Source organism: Oncorhynchus gorbuscha, linkage group LG26, assembly GCF_021184085.1.
Source record: "Oncorhynchus gorbuscha isolate QuinsamMale2020 ecotype Even-year linkage group LG26, OgorEven_v1.0, whole genome shotgun sequence".
In the NCBI taxonomy this organism is placed as follows: domain Eukaryota; kingdom Metazoa; phylum Chordata; class Actinopteri; order Salmoniformes; family Salmonidae; genus Oncorhynchus; species Oncorhynchus gorbuscha.
In genome coordinates, this window is record NC_060198.1 from 32,555,718 (window position 1) to 32,575,717 (window position 20,000).

The 20,000-nt window shown below is 43.6% G+C and overlaps 1 protein-coding gene across 1 annotated transcript in view; it reads right to left on the reverse strand.

Annotated features, from left to right (window-relative positions):
• The window catches only part of col5a3a (collagen, type V, alpha 3a), an 86,753-nt gene that overhangs the window by 16,771 nt on the left and 49,982 nt on the right, over positions 1–20,000 (reverse strand). The window contains exons 21-48 of the mRNA XM_046330591.1: positions 17,951–18,004; positions 17,772–17,816; positions 17,459–17,512; positions 17,070–17,114; positions 16,069–16,122; positions 15,554–15,598; positions 15,081–15,134; positions 14,236–14,280; positions 13,948–14,001; positions 13,463–13,570; positions 12,968–13,021; positions 12,577–12,630; positions 12,330–12,374; positions 11,201–11,254; positions 10,851–10,895; positions 10,567–10,620; positions 10,135–10,188; positions 9,746–9,799; positions 9,509–9,616; positions 5,815–5,904; positions 5,405–5,458; positions 5,065–5,172; positions 4,659–4,766; positions 4,344–4,397; positions 2,691–2,744; positions 2,496–2,603; positions 1,991–2,044; positions 96–149 (exon numbers count right to left, since the gene is read on the reverse strand). Of these exons, the coding sequence (XP_046186547.1) occupies positions 96–149; positions 1,991–2,044; positions 2,496–2,603; positions 2,691–2,744; positions 4,344–4,397; positions 4,659–4,766; positions 5,065–5,172; positions 5,405–5,458; positions 5,815–5,904; positions 9,509–9,616; positions 9,746–9,799; positions 10,135–10,188; positions 10,567–10,620; positions 10,851–10,895; positions 11,201–11,254; positions 12,330–12,374; positions 12,577–12,630; positions 12,968–13,021; positions 13,463–13,570; positions 13,948–14,001; positions 14,236–14,280; positions 15,081–15,134; positions 15,554–15,598; positions 16,069–16,122; positions 17,070–17,114; positions 17,459–17,512; positions 17,772–17,816; positions 17,951–18,004 (1,764 nt within the window). The remainder of the gene's footprint in view (positions 1–95; positions 150–1,990; positions 2,045–2,495; positions 2,604–2,690; positions 2,745–4,343; positions 4,398–4,658; positions 4,767–5,064; positions 5,173–5,404; positions 5,459–5,814; positions 5,905–9,508; positions 9,617–9,745; positions 9,800–10,134; positions 10,189–10,566; positions 10,621–10,850; positions 10,896–11,200; positions 11,255–12,329; positions 12,375–12,576; positions 12,631–12,967; positions 13,022–13,462; positions 13,571–13,947; positions 14,002–14,235; positions 14,281–15,080; positions 15,135–15,553; positions 15,599–16,068; positions 16,123–17,069; positions 17,115–17,458; positions 17,513–17,771; positions 17,817–17,950; positions 18,005–20,000) is intronic.

The window sequence follows — 20,000 nt, forward strand, 5'->3', positions numbered from 1 at the left end:
AAATAGTATACCGTCTTGCAACATAAACCAATCCAATACTGCAGCAAACCCAGTGCACAGAAATGTGGTCAGATAAGGCCAGAAATATACTGTACCTCTCCACCAATGGACCCCTGGGGGCCTCTGGGGCCATGTTGTCCTGGAGGGCCCTGAGGAGAAAATAAATCATTAGCCATTGGCTTGAGACAGCACATACATGCATCAGGACACACAGACACAAACACACACACACCTCTATCCCAAAGACAAGTAGACTGTGTGACCCACCAGGCAGCTCCTCCCTGGGTACAGTGACTTTGCATGCTAGTCATTCAGTGAGGGCCTGGTGGCTGAGGGCCTGGTGGCTGGTGCAACATATCCCCAGAACAGAACCAGCCTCTATGATCATTACCTCACTGACATGATGAAGACACCATGAGGACAAGCCATTACCCTCAATGACACACAGAAAGGTTCTCTCTCTTTCTCTTTCTCCCTCCCTCTCACTCTCTCCCTGTCTCTCTGTCTCTATCTCCCTCTCTCTCTTCTGGTCTTTCACCCCCTCTCTCTGTACAGTATCTCCCTCTCTTTCTCTCCCTTCATCTCTCTCTCCCTCCCTCTATCCCCTCCTTTTCTCTCTCTCTCTCTCTCTCTCTCTCTCTCTCTCTCTCTCTCTCTCTCTCTCTCTCTCTCTCTCTCTCTCTCTCTCTCTCTCTCTCTCTCTCTCTCTCTCTCTCTCTCTCTCTCTCTCTCTCTCTCTCTCTCTCTCTCTCTCTCTCTCTCTCTCTCTCTCTCTCTCTCTCTCTCTCTCTCTCTAAGAGGAACCTCTAGTTCTCTCCAAGAACACATGATCAGGCTACAGGGGAAATGAGAGCACTCACTGACACTCAGTCAGTGCGATGGGATTTCACCCCTCCGTGCACCTCCACATGGACAACAAGCTATCCATCTTAACTGCACTGACTGCTCCCTTCCAGCCCAGAGTTAATGGTTAGCTGTGCTTCACAAACACTGAAATCCCAATACAGTGAGAGTCTGTACACACAGCACTAAAACAGACAGACATACTCCAGACACTACCACATCCACTACAGTAAGCACATATCCTATAATCCTGCTACTGGGGAGCTACACGGGCATTAGAAGCTGCAATCCTGTGAACCACAGCATTCACATAGATGAGGCTTTCCCAGTGAGATCTCTTGCCCTCTCTCTCTCACATCCCTCTCTCTCTATCCCCCCATATATTTTGTTCCCTCTTTAGTTTTTTTGTTCTGTTTTTGACGCTTCCTTCCCCTCTCCCTAATCAGGCTGAGTGTGCTGTGGTGCTGGCTGTGTGTGTAGAATCTTGTTTAGCATGTGTTCACGGTCTGTGGCGTTCTGAAATGACTGTCACAATAGAAGGAAGATGCTCATTAGACAGGCCCGGCTCAGGCTAATCTGATTAGCAGCTGTCACGGCTGCCGTCTTCCTCCTCAAACCACCGCCGTCTCGCTCTCTCTCTCTCTCTCTCTCTCTCTCTCTCTCTCTCTCTCTCTCTCTCTCTCTCTCTCTCTCTCTCTCTCTCTCTCTCTCTCTCTCTCTCTCTCTCTCTCTCTCTCTCTCTCTCTCTCTCTCTCTCTCTCTCTCTCTCTCTCTCTCTCTCTCTCCATCTCCATCCCTCGCTTTCTCTCTCCCTCCTTCACTCCACTGACTCTTTGACTTTTCTCCCTCTCACTCTCTCTCGCTCTTCAGAGGGACTCCTTGTTACATTTAGACACAAAGCCCCAGTCCTCTCTGGGTGTGTAGCTGGACGTGTCATGGCTGTTACGCTCCAGTCACTCTACATGGAGCCAGACTCTAGACACTGCCTCCAAGCAGGGCTGTACTTTAGTTAGGCTTTATACCCCAATGAAGATGAGAGACATTACTTAAGGAATGATCTTTGGTGGGGGAGTCCAGTGAGACTGCCAGGTCAACAATAGAATATAGGGAAATGATGTCATCATCCAATGGTATGTCCAGTACTCACCATCGTGCCCACGTGTCCACTCTCTCCCTTCTCTCCTGGGAGTCCTGGCATGCCCTGTAAAGACAGAGTATGGTTAGAGGTGCAGTGGTAGGTGCTGTTGATGAGAGATTATACAGTCCACCTGTCAGCTATATGCTGGAGTAGAGAGATGGATGGTACAGTCCACCTGTCAGCTATATGCTGGAGTAGAGAGATGGATGGTACAGTCCACCTGTCAGCTATATGCTGGAGTAGAGAGATGGATGGTACAGTCCACCTGTCAGCTATATGCTGGAGTAGAGAGATGGATGGTACAGTCCACCTGTCAGCTATATGCTGGAGTAGAGAGATGGATGGTACAGTCTACCTGTCAGCTATATGCTGGAGTAGAGAGATGGATGGTACAGTCTACCTGTCAGCTATATGCTGGAGTAGAGAGATGGATGGTACAGTCTACCTGTCAGCTATATGCTGGAGTAGAGAGATGGATGGTACAGTCCAACAGAGGGGTGTCTTGTTTCCTCACCTGTAGTCCAGTGGGTCCTGTGGCCCCCTTGTGGCCTCTCGCTCCCTCGTCTCCCTTTGGCCCGTACATCCCCTGCTGGCCCCTCAGCCCCGGCTCCCCGTCCACACCCTGAAACACACACAGAGGTCAGTGCTGTACACACATACAGTACACACAAACACACACAATAAAGACAGATACATTGAATAGACATACCGGTAACCCCGGATGGCCGACAGGTCCCTGGATTCCAATAGGTCCTGAAGGGCCCTGGAGAAGAGACCAAGAAACAGAGATGCTGTTGACAGTATACTGCATATCAATCATACACTGCAGGAAGACACTGCTGTGTCGGGAGCTCAAAAAACACAACTACTGTGAAATTGCAGCTGTTGATGGTAGCTGTTTGTGATTGCTTGGCTTCTGAAGGTGTTAGACAGTATTTTGAATAGTTTGATAGAGCTGCCAGGGCTAGGATAAGATAAAGTACATGAAGATGCACAGTGCATGCTAACTAGACCATGAAGAAAGGCTTATAATACAGTAATATATTGTACAGTTAATTATAACTGCACATAATTATCTCAACGCTCAATTATAAACCCTTTCTCATTTATTGAGTCAATCATATAGAATTATTCTTGTGATAGCAGCTGGTGACGGGGAGGATACTGGCCGGTGCTTAATGCTGTGATTGGGGATGTCATATCCTGTCAGGTGTGTAATACTGTGACCGGTAATGTCATATCCTGTCAGGTGTGTAATAAGTTGACTGGTGATGTCATATCCTGTCAGGTGTGTATGCCGCATTCAAAACAACTGTGAACTGGGAACTCGGAAACCTCTGATTTCAGTGTGTTCAAGACAACTGGGAACTCTGGGAAAAACTAGCTCTGGCCTGGAGAAATAACTTTCAACGGTCATCCATGTCGGATTTCCAAGTTGTGAAGATTACTGACATCACGATTTGACTTCGTTATTTTTCTAGTGATGTCATATCCTGTCAGGTGTGTAGAACTGTGGCTGGTGATGTCATATCCTGCTAGGTATGTAGTACCAGAGCGGAAGAGGCAAAGTGCCCAAAATCCATTCGCATGAGTTAAGTTATTTTTGTATGGGAGTGTCGAATTATGTGAGGCTTATTTGATAGAATGATGGTCAAAGATAAAAGACCAAAATAAAGCTAGTTCGTCCCCATTTTGACTTGGTGGGAGATCTGCCGACGTGCCCTTGGGAGGGGCCCTGGTTGATCCTGTGGGTCACTCTAGACAGGAGACGGTTAGATGACTGAATGTAATGTAAATGTTGAGCGGCTTCACTGCAGGTAGATTTTATGTTATAATATTCAATCAAAATAATATATACAAATAATAATAATAATACTTGTTTGAATATTAGATGAGGAATGTTGACATCAGCCACCTGTATTCAACGGAGAGCAAGATCATAGTTTCATGAATGTGAACAGTCTGTTCACGAATTTCAACAGGGACAACTCTGATAAAGGGTTTTTTCTCAAAGTTGCCGGGATGTCACATGCATCACACTTATAACAGCACAATCGTAACAACCGAAGCATTATGAAACTTCTATTAGATCAAATAAGCCTCACGTATCAAAATAGCAATTTATGTTAATCTTGACTAAATTCAAAACTTTCATTGCCCCCCACACAAAAAAATCTTCACCTACATAATAATTAAGGATTTGGTTAACATGGGCAGATTTGGGCCAGAGATAGGATCTTCCCCTCCCTCTCTCTGGTAGTACTGTGTCTGGTGATGTCATATCCTGTCAGGTGTATAATTCTGTGGCTTGTGAGGCTAAAAGACAGTGTTGTGGTTGATATCTCGCCAGATGAAGACTCACAGATTCTCCTTTGTCTCCTTTACTGCCTTTCTGGCCTGGTCCTCCTGTCTCGCCCTGTAGACAACACACACACACACACACACGTTGCAGAGATAAGAAACACACCCAGTAACGCATACACCTCACCCCCACACAACATCAAGGCCACTAGGTGAGTGGACTCCATGGCCAATACGGACAATAGATCAATTGACTAGCAATAGAAAACCCCAGCAGTGCTTCAGGCCTTGAGGGCCAGGAGTTGGATTCTCCTAAGTTGTCCCTCTACAGTGGCATGGTACCTACAGTGCTGTACCTGTGCACAGGTGTAAGTACCTTGTCTCCATCCTCTCCTGGAGGCCCAGCAGGGCCAGCAGCACCAGGCAGCCCCACAGGCCCCTGTGCCCCGTCCTGTCCAGCCGGCCCGATGGGCCCCTTCTCTCCCTTGGGAACAGATGGATGAGGAAACACCGTTAGTCTAACCACAGCCATTATTCTAGTCTCATATTGCACAATGACATATTGATTAATAGATAACGCAGAGAGAGTGGAACATGCAGACACACACACACACGCGCTCGCCCGCGCCTAAACACTGATTATGACACATACAGTACAGAGGAACCCACACATGCTGTTTATTTCTCAGTAATGAGTAGTGATGTTCGTCTGTCCATTTATAAATTGACACTGGCGTTGCATAAGAAAAAAAACGAATAAGGAAATGATCAAAGGTTCTTACTGGCTCGCCCTTTTCTCCCATTGGTCCTCCAGGGCCGACCCCACCGGAGCGCCCAGGCTGACCAATAGCACCAGCCGCTCCAGAAGGCCCTTTCTCCCCAGTGGCTCCCTGGGTAACAAGATGACAGGGGGAACAGAGAGGTAAGAGGACAACGTCACATGATTCACTCTTTCATTTAGTACACTGGTTATGATCTCCATGGTAGCAGCCTCCCACTCTACAGGTCCTTGTTGGCTGTAGACCACATACGGACCAGGATGGGGGATGGAGGTGAAGATTAGGGGGGTAGCATGGGGAAAATGGGATTTAAACAATTGCTACATGATGAAATCCAATTTACCCCTGCTCCTGACAGACCGGTGGGTCCTTCTCCTCCTTTCAGTCCAGCAATGCCCTAGAGAGAGGCAAACACACAGAGATGAACCAATCAGAGCCTTCATCACAGGAACTCCAACCAATCAGTTTCCATCCCACTGTCAGAGTATACAGTTATCAGATGGTCCACCATCAGTTAATTCAAGTAAAGGACTTAGGGTCAGTTTTCCAGACCCAGATGAAGCCCACTCTTGGACAAAAAAGCAGCATGGTCAATGGAGAATCTCTATAAAAAGCCAGGAAACTGACCTTCAGTGATTTTCACAGAAAACACTGGGCGCTATACAATACAGTAGTACTTTACATCAGTGCAGAATGTAATATGTCAGTAAGGTGAAGGTCAGGAGATGTGAGGTGGGTGTGTTAGCTCGTTACCATGGCTCCAGGGCTGCCCCTGCTCCCTCTGAAGCCTCGGAGCCCAGCGGGGCCACTCTTTCCTGGAGCTCCAGACGGACCCGCGTCTCCCTGGAAACCAGAACAGACAGACAGACAGACAGACAGACAGACAGACAGACAGACAGACAGACAGACAGACAGACAGACAGACAGACAGACAGACAGACAGACAGACAGACAGACAGACAGACAGACAGACAGACAGACAGACAGACAGACAGACAGACAGACAGACAGACAGACAGACAGACAGACAGATATGGAGGATTAGGTCTGAGTCTACCAGTGAGCTGACAACAAGCCTCTTTTTATTTTATATTTTTTTACGGGGTGGATCAGCTTAATATTGCGGACAGATTGTTGCTTCCATCAATGTAATTGTCTGCATCATTTCCAAACCCCCATATCCATACATACCCATATATACTGTATATACACTACCATTCAAAAGTTTGGGGTCACTTAGAAATGTTCTTGTTTTTGAAAGAAAAGCTTTGTTTTTGGCCCAATAAAATAACATCAAATTGATCAGAAATACAGTGTAGACATTGTTAAAACGTCTTCGGGCTGAAATCCCGTTAACGAGATCGATATGACAACAGCCAGTGAAAGTGCAGGGCGCCAAATTCAAAACAACAGAAATCTCATCATTAAAATTCCTCAAACATACAAGTATTTTATACCATTTTAAATGTAATCTTGTTGTTAATCCCAACACAGTGTCCGATTTCAAATAGGCTGTACAGCGAAAGCACCACAAACGATTATGTTAGGTCAGCACCTATTCACAGAAAAACACAACCATTTTTCCAGCCGAAGAGAGGAGTCCCAAAAAGCAAAAATAGAGATAAAATTCATCACTAACCTTTGATGATCTTCATCAGATGACACTCATAGGACTTCATGTTATACAATACATGTATGTTTTGTTTGATAAAGTTCATATTTATATCAAAAATCATTGGACGCGTTATGTTCAGTAGTTCCAAAACATCCGGTCATTTTGCAGAGAACCACATCAATTGACAGGAATACTCATCCTAAATATTGATTGGTCAAAACAAATGTGTCCATTAAAATAACATCAAATTGATTAGAAATACAGTGTAGACATTGTTAATGTTGTAAATGACTATTGTAGCTCGAAATGGCAGATTTTGTTTAATAGAATATCTACATAGGTGTACAGAGGCCCATTATCAGAAACCATCAGTCCTGTGTTCCAATGGCATGTTGTGTTAGCTCATTTTTATTTTTAAAAGGCTAATTGATCATTAGAAAACCCTTTTGCAATTATGTTAACACAGCTGAAAAATGTTGTCCTAATTAAAAAAGCTATAAAACTGGCCTTCTTTAGACTAGTTGATTATCTGGAGCATCATCATTTGTGGGTTCGATTACAGGCTCACAATGGTACACCTATGTAGATATTCCATTAGAAATCTGCCCTTTCCAGCTACAATATTAATTTACAACATTAATAACTTCTTATGGCTGGGGGCAGTATTGAGTAGCTTGGATGAATAAGGTGCCCAGAGGTGCCCAGAGTAAACTACCTGTTCCTCAGTCCTAGTTGCTAATATATGCATATTATTAGTATATTTGGATAGAAAACAAAACGTTTCTAAAACTGTTTGAATGATGTCTGTGAGTAAAACAGAACTCATATAGCAGGCAAAAACCTGAGAAAAAATCCAACCAGGAAGTGGGAAATCTGAGGTTGGTTGATTTTCAACTCAGCCCCTATCAAAGATACAGTGGGATATTGGTCATGTTGCATATCCTAAGGTTTCCCCTAGATGTCAACTGTCTTTAGAAACTTGTTTGAGGCTTCTACTGTGAAGTGGGGCCGAATGAGAGAGGCTTGAGTCAGAGGTCTGCCAGAAGTCACTGCACTGGTCACACGCATTTCACATGAGAGGTATCTCCCGTTCCTTTGCTTTTCTGAAGACAAAAGAATTCGCCGGTTGGAAAATTATTGAAGATTTATGTTAAAAACATCCTAAAGATTGATTCCATACATTGTTTGACAAGTTTCTACGGTCTGTAACGGAACTTTTTGACATTTCGTCTGCAACTAGTGAACGCGCTTCGTGAGTTTTGATTTGTTTACCAAATGGACATTATTGAACAAATCAAACATTTATTGTGGAACTGGGATTCTTGTGAGTGCATTCTGATGAAGATCATCAAAGGTAAGTGAATATTTATAATGTTATTTCTGATTCTGTTGACTCCAACATGGCGGATATATGTATTTGTTCTCTGAGCGCCGTTCTCAGATTATAGCATAGTTCGCTTTTTCCGTAAAGCTTTTTTTGTCAAATCTGACACAGCAGTTGCATTAAGGAGAAGTATATATTTAATTCCATGTATAACACTTGTATTTTCATCAATATTTAGATGAGTATTCCTGTCAATTGATGTGGTTCTCTGCAAAAGGACCGGATGTTTTTGGAACTACTGAACATAATGCGTCCAATGTATACTGAGATTTTTTATATAAATATGAACTTTATCAAACAAAACATACATGTATTGTATAACATGAAGTCCTATGAGTGTCATCTGATGAAGATCATCAAAGGTTAGTGATGAATTTTATCTCTATTTTTGCTTTTTGGGACTCCTCTCTTTGGCTGGAAAAATGGTTGTGTTTTTCTGTGAATAGGTGCTGACCTAACATAATCGTTTGTGGTGCTTTCACTGTACAGCCTATGTGAAATCAGACACTGTGTTGGGATTAACAACAAGATTACATTTAAAATGGTATAAGATACTTGTATGTTTGAGGAATTTTAATTATGAGATTTCTGTTGTTTTGAATTTGGCGCCCTGCACTTTCACTGGCTGTTGTCATATCGATCCCGTTAATGGGATTTCAGCCCGAAGATGTTTTAACAATGTCTACACTGTATTTCTGATCAATTTGATGTTATTTTATTGGGCCAAAAAAATGCTTTTCTTTCAAAAACAAGAACATTTCTAAGTGACCCCAAACTTTTGAACGGTAGTGTATATATACATAAACATTCATATATATTCAAATATACACATACATACGTATATGAATACATACATATACACACTTTTTTTAGAATATACCTTTAATATTCCCCGCAAACCCTACCACCCCTCCCCTGATTGGAGTAAACTAATAAACAATAACACTTTGGATTCTACTGCCGGCTTATACATACTATACACATTTTACAGACACAATCTATTTTACAATTTTTTTACATTTTTATTTTATTTTACAATATATATTTTGTTTGTTTTTAGTCCTTCCTCTATTTCTGATGTCCATCCAGTTGGATTTCTATTTGTAACTGTGCTATTTCACCGCAGGCCTCTTATGAGGTGATAAATCACAGGATACAGTGCAACAGTCACATCAACTGAGAGGAACATCCATATTTTATGAGCGGTAATGTACGGAGCACAGTGAGGTATGGAAAGAGGAATTTTTCTCTCCTCTTTATCAGTTTGGAAATTTGTGGGAAGGATAAATCCCTTGAGGTGAGGTGACCTACCTCGTTTCTGAGAGGGTCCTGGAGGAGACATGTATCATCTTCTATAGATTGCTTTTATGATGATAATAATGATAGTGTTGAAGATGATGATGGTGGCGGTGAAGATGATTCACTGAAGATGAACACGACGGACTCACCTTGGATCCCTCCTTGCCTGCTGCTCCGGGTAAACCCATCTCTCCAGGGGGTCCTGGTGACCCAGGGTGTCCTCTGTCGCCGTTAGGTCCAGTCTCACCAGATTTACCCTAACGACAACCCCGGAGACAAAACAAGACAGGAGTTGTCATTACCCCACAGCTCTCATTTATACGTTTGATTTTCATTGTCACAAACAAACTACAAATGTAGTTCTAATCACTTATTGGATAACTCACCTGTGGTCCGATCACACCCGTTGGCCCATGTGGACCAGTCTTGCCTTGGAAGCCCTGAGAGAGGAGAGATGACAAGTGAGAAAACAGCAAGTGAAGCTGTGACCCAAAGCTAAGAGCTGAGAGAGAAAGAGCCAGCCTGACAGACAGAGAGAGAAAGAAAGAGAGAGAGAGTTGTTTATGGATAGGATTAGTATCCTTCAATATGTAGCCCACTCTAACACTTCAGTAATTTAGCATCCAAGCCACAGCTTTTGTCTTGCCTGTTGTTCTGGTGTTATTAGGGGTCTTGATGAGTGTTGTAATCTATGTCCATATTTGTACAAAGGCAAAAAAAAGTAACTAACAACCACATAATTCCTGGGTCATCATTGAATCTCAATTTAACTCACTGGCTCCCCTCGCTGTCCTGGATGACCTGGTAGTCCGTCTTTTCCTACTGCTCCCTGAAAAATAATATTGCACTTTTGATTAGCATAGACACACATGCACACTAGATAGAGATAAACAGTACAGACAGACGCAACATAAGACTGGAATGAAAAACAGAAACATGTGAAACAATGCAGGGGCTCCCCAGTGGCTCCTGTCACTACAGACCCTGGTTAGTTTCCAGGCTGTATAACAACCGGCCATGATTGGGAGTCCCATAGGGCGGCGCACAATTGGCCCAGCGTCGTACAGGTTAGGGATTGGCCGGGGTAGGCCGCCATTGTAAATAAGAATTTATTTCTTAACTGACTTGCCGAGTTATATAATGGTTAAATACAAAAATGTAAATAAAATAAATAAAAGCTGCTTGTCATTTGACACATCACACTTACATTAGGTCCCTTAGGTCCTGCCTCACCGTTCCTTCCCTGTGGTCCTTGGGGTCCCTGTACGATCAACCAGACAACACAAAGACTCAATCCAGTTGACTATCTTTACCAGTAAGTATCGTACACTGTTATGTATCTGTGAAGCATTATGATGCTTTTTCCTAGCAGGGTGTATTGTTGTAATATTATCATCCTATGCTAGCTATTATTAGATATACTATTATTAGCTGTGTTATATTATAGCTCAACTCTGGGGTTGTGAGGTTGTGTGTCAGACTGAAGCTTACCTGGTCTCCAGTGGATCCTGGTGGGCCTTCGTGTCCAGAGGTGCCCTGGTTGGTGGATCATGTAGAAGGTGGAGGATTGGGATGGAGAGAAACACAGTTATTGAGCCTGTTGGTATATTCATTCATTTTATGAAAATATATTTTTTTACCATTGTTAATCATTTCATTGGTGGTCTTTTGAAAGGACTCCTGAAATAACTGATTTCAGTTTCAAACATGTAGCTGCAGAGTATTGTAAGTATTATCTCTTTGCACCAGATGGCATGGCATGCTGTGCTGAACAGTAGCACTTCCAACTGCGCCTGTTCCTTCTCTCGTCATGAGACAGCTGTGCACTGGCCTAAACCCACCTTGTCTCCTGACTTTCCTGTCGCTCCTCGTGCTCCTCTCCCCCCTCTGGCACCCTATGACAAAAACCACATCAACATAATCCTTCTTATGACAACACAACTCATCCATAGGAGAAGGATAAATGACAAGGGGTGAATGAGAGTTCCTATGACGTAAATCAGTGGTCGCCAACCGGTCTGGTTTTCTGTATTTAAAAAACAACAACAATAAAACCTTGCGTTTCTATTTCTTCAAATGAGTTTAGTGCTGGTGGTAGGTGTACTTTATTCAGCAGCCCTGGTGCCGGAAAGGCAAAGTGTTCCTATTTCTTCAAATGAGTTTAGTGCTGGTGGTAGGTGTACTTTATTCAGCAGCCCTGGTGCCGGAAAGGCAAAGTGTTCCTATTTCTTCAAATGAGTTTAGTGCTGGTGGTAGGTGTACTTTATTCAGCAGCCCTGGTGCCGGAAAGGCAAAGTGTTCCTATTTCTTCAAATGAGTTTAGTGCTGGTGGTAGGTGTACTTTAGCGAAGTTGATCATGTGGGATTTCTAAACATTTAAAAACATGTCTAGAGAGAGATTCAACAAATACAGGAAAGAGCTGCTGTTTTTATGAGAAATGTTTATGTTTAAGCTGTTATTCAGGACTTTCAACACTTTGATACACCATTAAAATGCTAACCATCAGATGCAGGCCATTAGTCCAGTGAAATGAATGATTATGCTGTGCCTCACATGTAATACAACAAATGATCTACTACCAATGTGATCATATACCTTCAATTTAGAAATATAATTTCTAAATAGTCTGAGAGGAACAACATTGGCAGGGTAATTCAAGCATAGTGATAACGTATTGGGCCTTATAGCTTACTGCACAAACCTCATTATTACTGAACTGTTTTTAACTGATTAATGTTGCATAGGCTTATGTTTTTTTAAGTCATGTTAATCTTTTTATCTGAGCGGTAGATCTCGGCTTGCTGAGTCAAGTGATCTTGACTCAGAGAAGGTTGATGACCACTGATTGTAAATGAATGGTGTGCAATGTCAGTTGGCGAGAAACCGTGACTCACACCTCACCATAGGCCCAATGCAATAGAGATCAACGGACTCAGATGCTGTAAGACCAGAGGAGAAATCTAACTCACATTAGGACCTCTCTGACCCCCAGTTCCTGCTTGACCAGATGGACCCTGCAGAAGAGAAATGCAGCATTATCATCTATCAGTGAAAACAGTACAGACAGTTCACCAAGCTTTGGATGGTTAGAGGAGAATTACAGTAGAGGGTTTAATACGGTTCAATGTGGTTCAATACAGTTCAGCATGGTTCAATACGGTTCAGCATGGTTCAATACGGTTCAGCATGGTTCAATACGGGTCCTATGGTTCTCACCCGTCTTCCTTTCTCTCCCAGAACACCGGCAGAACCAGGGAACCCCACGGATCCCTGGAGAACACACACAGAGGTTAACCATCTACAGCCTTACATTAATCATGCATCAACCACAACATTTAATAAACTAATAATGAACCACGGTATCGAATTAAGCTAAATCTAATCCATAAGTCAGACACACTGCCTTAAATACGCCATTAATCAACCCGCTAATGAATTGTTGTCACTAATGAACTATTAATAAAATACCTATTTTTAAATCAGCCATTTATCATCCTTTATGTTTTATTTGACAGCAATGAGCCAAAGAGCCAAAGAAATACACACTTCTTTCTGTTTCAAAGTTTTAATGTAAAACAAAGTCTTAAAGCTCTGAATTGGATTTCACCTTGGGCCCCTGTCTTCCTGGGTATCCTGGCAACCCTGGGACGCCCAGTTTACCCTGAGGAAGGAGAGATAGAGAAGAAGAGAGAGATAGAAAGGAAGAGAGAGAGAGAGAGAGAGAGAGAGAGAGAGAGAGAGAGAGAGAGAGAGAGAGAGAGAGAGAGAGAGAGAGAGAGAGAGAGAGAGAGAGAGAGAGAGAGAGAGAGAGAGAGAGAGAGAGAGAGAGAGAGAGAGAGAGAGAGAGAGAGAGAGAGATTAACAGAAAAGAGGAGTGGAATCATTATGGTCGACTTGGCAACATTGCCAAAAACAAAGTGCATAATGCATGCAAATACTGTATGACATGGTTTAAGCAGGGTGTTCATGTGATTACATGTACTGTAGCCGACACGCTGAACACGCATATATCCATACATCTGCATAATCCCAATAACTCATACATATTGCATAACCAGACACATACAGTAAATGTTAGACTCGTGAAATAATGTTTCTGTACCTTCTCTCCAGCTATGCCAGCACCTCCAACCTCTCCTAGGGGTCCCAACTGGCCCTTAGGCCCCTCTGGCCCATCCTCTCCATGACCTCCTGTGACCCCGTTATCACCCTACACACGCACACACACGTCACAGAGAGAGAGAGAGAGAGAGAGAGAGAGAGAGAGAGAGAGAGAGAGAGAGAGAGAGAGAGAGAGAGAGAGAGAGAGAGAGAGAGAGAGAGAGAGAGAGAGAGAGAGAGAGAGAGAGAGAGAGAGAGAGAGAGAGAGAGACAGAGAGAGAGAGAAAGAGAGAGAGAGACAGAGAGACAGAGAGAGAGAGACAGAGAGAGAGAGAGAAAAAGAGAGGTATATAGGAAGAAAGAGAAGCAGACAGAAAAGCAGGTCAGACTAAGTGAGATCTCATCTCATTCTACATAAAATACCTTATTTGTTCATAATGAAAACTGATCTGAAGCGTGTGTAGTCTGGCGTAGGTACACTCTCACCCTGTCTCCCTTGAGGCCCATGTCACCTTTGAACCCGGGGAAGCCATCTTCACCCTGCAATGTGAAGAGGAGAAGAAGACAATGATGATTCATGAATCACAGTACTGAGATCTGGCAGGTGTCTGATCTATTAGATCTCTATGGGGGATGTCATAATAAACCATGAAGTAGAAACGAGATGCCTTTACAGTATCTGACAGTGAGACAACTGGTACTTTGACTGTGAGTAATCCCGCCTATTCTTCTATTTTTACAGCACAATTACTGTGAAAATGACTCTTTTCTCACCTTTTCTCCTTTACTCCCCTTCAGACCTCTCACTCCATCAGCCCCCTGTGAAACAGACATTCACATACAAATAGAATCAGAACAGGCCACAATATCACTGATAATCACCATTCAAGACGATACTGTACTACAGTACTGTATTCAGAAGTAAATAAAAGTACTATCAAGTACTATGCTTGGGTTGTCACTGAACCATGTTTTTATTGTATTTTATTGTATTTTACTGCCACAACTACTGTAAGAAACACCATGATTTTACCCTGGAGAAGGACTTATGAATGACTATTGATTTGCTCTTAACCTGTCATTGCCCTGCTATTGACCAGTTATTGACCCTCTATTAATTAACGATTGCAGACGAGGTCAGCTTGCGCCTTAACAACAGTGACCTAGAGGTGGAATACTGGTGGTGTGAATATTACTTTGAGTGAGTAAGCATTCCCAGCAATGACAAAATTTGAATTCCATGTGTATACGCTAAATTCACACACACACACACACACGTACACGAGTACACACACACACACACCCACCTCCACGCTCACACACACACTCACACACACAACATAACCCCACCCCCCACACACATAAACACGTTCCTCTCTTATCCAACATTGTCATTTCTACTGTCCATCAAACGTTATTCCCACTGTCATTAGATCTCCTCCTGAGAATACACCTGCTCTCTCTGAACCTGTCAACGGTCAATCACACACTCACACACACTCCCACAACATGTCCATCACAGGTAGAGAGATCGAAATGTCTGAGGGAATGGCTATCTCTGTCAGCACGGTACATTTGAGGACATTTCAACTGTGACCATTAAATAGCATCTGACTCACCTTGACACCGCGAGTCCCTGGATAACCAACAGGCCCTTGGGTTCCAGGCAAACCCTGTATGACAAAACAACATCAGGATTCATCTGTCTGAAAAGCACTATCCATTATACAGATGCTAGTGAGCAATTGTGTTGGGCGAATGTAGTCAAATCGGACAATGGCAATGAGTGCTTTTGACTGGACAATGAGGACGAGTGCACTTTATGACCATTACCATACGGCTGATGAGCGGAGTGGATTGACGTGACTGCGCAATGACGATGGCATTGTGAAAATACAATGCTGAAAAGGATGAGTCAACGGGAGTGATGACGATGATGACGGCGAGCTAACGTGGACGAACATGATTGGAGTGGAAGGGAGTGTCCGATGGCAACGCATTCAGTGAACGTGATTGGATAATATGGACGTTTATATGACAGCACAGTGGTATGATGGCCCAGGCAGGTCTAACGGGCTGTACTGTAACTCACATTGAGCCCCTTCTCTCCTGGAGGGCCTTCTCTTCCTGGATGGCCCTGCACACATTGAACAGACATAGCATATTAGAAGTCTTATTATGAGACATCATAAAGGCTCACACGTGTTTATAACAAGTAATACAGCATTGTACCAGCCGGCGGTACCTTACTATTATAACTATCCACAGATCTCCAAGTCTGTTTTTAGAACCAATCAATGGAGCTTGATGGACAGTGCAAAGCAAAGGGAATACAGCACACCGTACAGAGGGACTTGGAGGGTGCTGTGTCTGCAGAACACGACAGTACACACGAAACATAAGCCCTGTTTCCTGTTACGTAAAGCCATGCGGATGGACGTTTAGCTAAGCCCTTTTGTAAACAGATCCATCATTCAATAGAGCTAATTGAAATGCTGCGTTGGAGATTTTTCCTAATTCCTTCTGTTCTCCCCTGCTGGTGGAGAAGAGGTATTGCACCCTGGTAAGGTCAGCGCTGCTGAGGAAGAATCAGATGGGTGTACTTACAGTAGGGCCGTCGATGCCAGAGAGTCCCCGCAGCCCACCGCTCCCCTGGGGACCCTGTGGGGGACAGAGACAGATCATGAGTGGTGAAACGTACTGTATATTCAAATCAATCTCAAGGGTAACAACCAGGTTACAACAATGTGATACAGGGTATATGAGTTTTTGACTATTATTAGCCTTTAGTGCAGCCATACTCAACCGGTGGCTACCGACTTTAAAAATAAATCATGTAAAAAACTTCTTTCAAAGTCTTTCAATGTATTAACGTGGTTGAGAGCTGTAACAGTAGAATGCACAAGGTGCAATTTTTACATTTGCTAGTGTATGGGAAGTTTTCCTCTTGTTGTGTCATTCACTGACAGACATTAGAGAGCTATTTCTAATCTGTCAGAAATACACAGTTGATCAACTAACCCATGTTAGCTAGGTAGGTATGTTAGGCTAACCCTCTATCTAAATCTTGTAGTTATCATGGCCAGATTATATGCCCATGGGGGCCCCCATGGATTTTGTTGACACAAACTGAAGGAAATTAGCTTTAAAACTGCACCATTTTCTCTCTGCTTCATGACAATATGTGTAGAAGAATTGCAGGGAAATTTAGTTAAGAACTGCTAAATGTTCTTTCTGCCATCAAGAGGAGAGTGAACAGTCTGGGGGTCATGTGGGTCACGAGGTGGGGGTTTGTTACTACGCCGATGAAGACAATATCCATCCGGACCTTTACCACCTAGGAAATAGTAGTTGAGTAGCCCTGCTATAGTGTGAGGAGGCTGTGGTGTGTGATAGCACAGCACTGACTCCCTGCCTGCCTGTGTGTTCCAGTGTGTGTTTCCGGGATATTCATTTTCTATCTAGTGTCCTCTGTAATCTCAATGGGAGCCAGAAGTGGCTGGTACTGGGTCACAGCGTTCAAGGCCAGCCTCCCTCGGGGCGGAGCTGATAGCGGTCACAAGATCAGGTCTTTAAATCTGAAATGAAGAGAGATGCATGGTGCCTACCTTCGCTCCTGGCAGGCCGATGGGACCCTGAGAACCAGCAAGGCCCTGGACCAGAACAAAGCATTAATCAGGTTAGTGTGTGTGTGTGTGTGTGTGTGTGTGTGTGTGTGTGTGTGTGTGTGTGTGTGTGTGTGTGTGTGTGTGTGTGTGTGTGTGTGTGTGTGTGTGTGTGTGTGTGTGTGTGTGTGTGTGTGTGTGTGTGTGTGTGTGTGTGTGTGTGTGTGTGTGTGTGTGTGTGTGTGTGTGTGTGTGTGTGTGTGTGTGTGTGTGTGTGTGTGAGAGAGAGAGAGAGACAAAGTAGAAAAATAAAGTGTTGAGACTGTGTTTTTTATGGATGATGTTTTTGACAACATGTTGTTGTGTGTTGACATTGTGTGATTACAGGTTACCTGTAATCCAGGATTTCCTTGTTGACCGCTGGGCCCTGTCTCTCCAGGTGGCCCCTGAGACAAAACAACAAGAAGTGTCACACACACTTTCTCTTCACACAACCCTGGTCACATGGTCAGAGCCCCACATGCTAGGAATCCTAAACAGGGTCATGGGACTGCTACTCCACTGTGGTCAATGCTTTTGCATAAACATCATCTTTAGAACGCTTTAGAAAGCTTTTATTCACTCATTATAGTCATCATGGATCAACTGTTGTCATTTTGAGGTCATGAAAACTACAAAGTCCCATTTGAAGTTAAAAATACTGACCAGGTTGCCCTTTGACCCTTGAACTCCATCCACACCTGTAATACCCTGAAAGAGAAAGGCAGGTAATCAGATTTAACTGTATTTGATGTTATCTATTAATGTCAGACTGGTTTGAAGGGTGTTAAATTGCCTATATGAACAGCATTAAGGTGAAGGTTGGATGTTGGATGTTGACTTACTGGCTGGCCAGGTGGCCCAGGGGACCCTCTGGGTCCGACAAGTCCTCTGGCACCCTAGAGTCAAACACAGCACACTGATCAATACTGTATCAGGTTCATATAATCTCATGTGTACATCCTCAAATTATGACTGAAATACAGGTACATGAAACAGTACCAGTCAAAAGTCTGGACACACCGACTCATTCAAGGGTTTTTCTTTATTTTTTTCTATTTTCTACATTGTAGAATAATAGTCAAGACATCAAACTATGAAATAACACATATGGAATCATGTGGTAACCAAACAAAAAGTGTTAAACAAAATATATTTGATATTTGAGATTCTTCAATGTAGCCACCCTTTGCTTTGATAGGGTGGCTGGAGTCTTTAACACTTTTTAGGGCCTTCCTCTGATTTCGCCTGGTATAGAGGTCATGGATTTCAGGAATCTTGGTCCCGGTGATGTACTGGGCCGTACGCACTACCCTCTGTAGTGCCTTGTGGTCAGAGGCTGAGCAGTTGCCATACCAGGCAGTGATGCAACCCATCAGGATGCTCTCGGTGGTACAGCTGTAAAACCTTTTGAGGATCTGAGGACCCATGCCAAATCTTTTCAGTCTCCTGAGGGGGAATAAGTTTTGTCGTGCCCTCTTCACGACTGTCTTGGTGTGCTTGGACCATGTTACTTTGTTGGTGATGTGGACACCAAGCTCTCAACCTGCTCCACTACAGCCCCGTTGATGAGAATGGGGGCGTGCTCGGTCCTCTTTTTCCTGTAGTCCACAATAATCTCCTTTGTTTTGATCACGTTGAGGGAGAGGTTTTTGTCCTTGCTTCACATGGTCAGGTCTCTGGCCTCCTCCCTATAGGCTGTCTCATCATTGCCACTGTTGTGTCATCAGAAAACGTAATGATGGTGTTGGAGTCGTGCCTGGCCGTGCAGTCATGAGTGAACAGGGAATACAGGAGGGGACTGAGCACGCACCCCTGAGGGGCCCCCGTGTTGAGTATCAGCGTGGTGTTGTTACCAACCCTTACCACCTGGGGGCAGCCCGTCAGGAAGTCCAGGATCCAGTTGCAGAGGGAGGTGTTTAGTCCCAGGGTCCTTAGCTTAGTGATGAACTTTGAGGGCACTATGGTGTTGAACACTGAGCTGTAGTTAATGAATAGCATTCTCACATAGGTGTTCCTTTATTCCAGGCATGAAAGGGCAGTGTGGTGTGCTGTTGAAAAACAGTTGATAGTCCCATTAAGCACAAATCAGATGGGATGGCGTGTCACTGCAGAATGCTGTGGTAGCCATGCTGGTTAAGTGTGCCTTGAATTCTAAATAAACCACTGACAATGTCACCAGGACAGCACACCTACACCATCACACCTCCTCCTCCATGCTTCACGGTAGGAAGCACACATGCAGAGATCATCTGTTCACCTACTCTGCACCTCACAAAGACACGGCGGTTGGAACCAAAAATCTCAAATTTGGACTCATCAGACCAAAGGACAGATTTCCACTGGTCTTGCTCATTGCTCGTGTTTCTTGGCCCAAGCAAGTCTCTTCTTCTTATTGGTGTACTTTAGGAGTGGTTTCTTTACAGCAATTTGACCATGAAGGCCTGATTCACACTGTCTCCTCTGAACAGTTAATGTGGATGTGTTTGTTACTTGAGCTCTGTGAAGCATTTATTTGAGCTGCAATTTCTGAGGCTGGTAACTCTAATGAACTTAACCTCTGCAGCAGAGGTAACTCTGGGTCTTCCTTTCCTGTGTCAGTCCTCATGAGAGGCAGTTTCATCATAGCGCTTGATGGTTTTTGCGACTGCACTTGAAGAAACTTTCAAAGTTGTTGAAATTTTCAGGAATGACTGACCTTAGTGTCTTGAAGTAATGATGGATTGTCATTTCTCTTTGCTTATTTGAGCTGTTAACATGGATTTGGTCTTTTACCAAATAGGGTTATCTTCTGTATACCAACCCTACCTTGTCACAACACAACTGATTGGCTCAAACGCATTAAGAAGGAAAGAAATTCCACAAATTAACTTTTAACAAGGCAGACATGTTAAT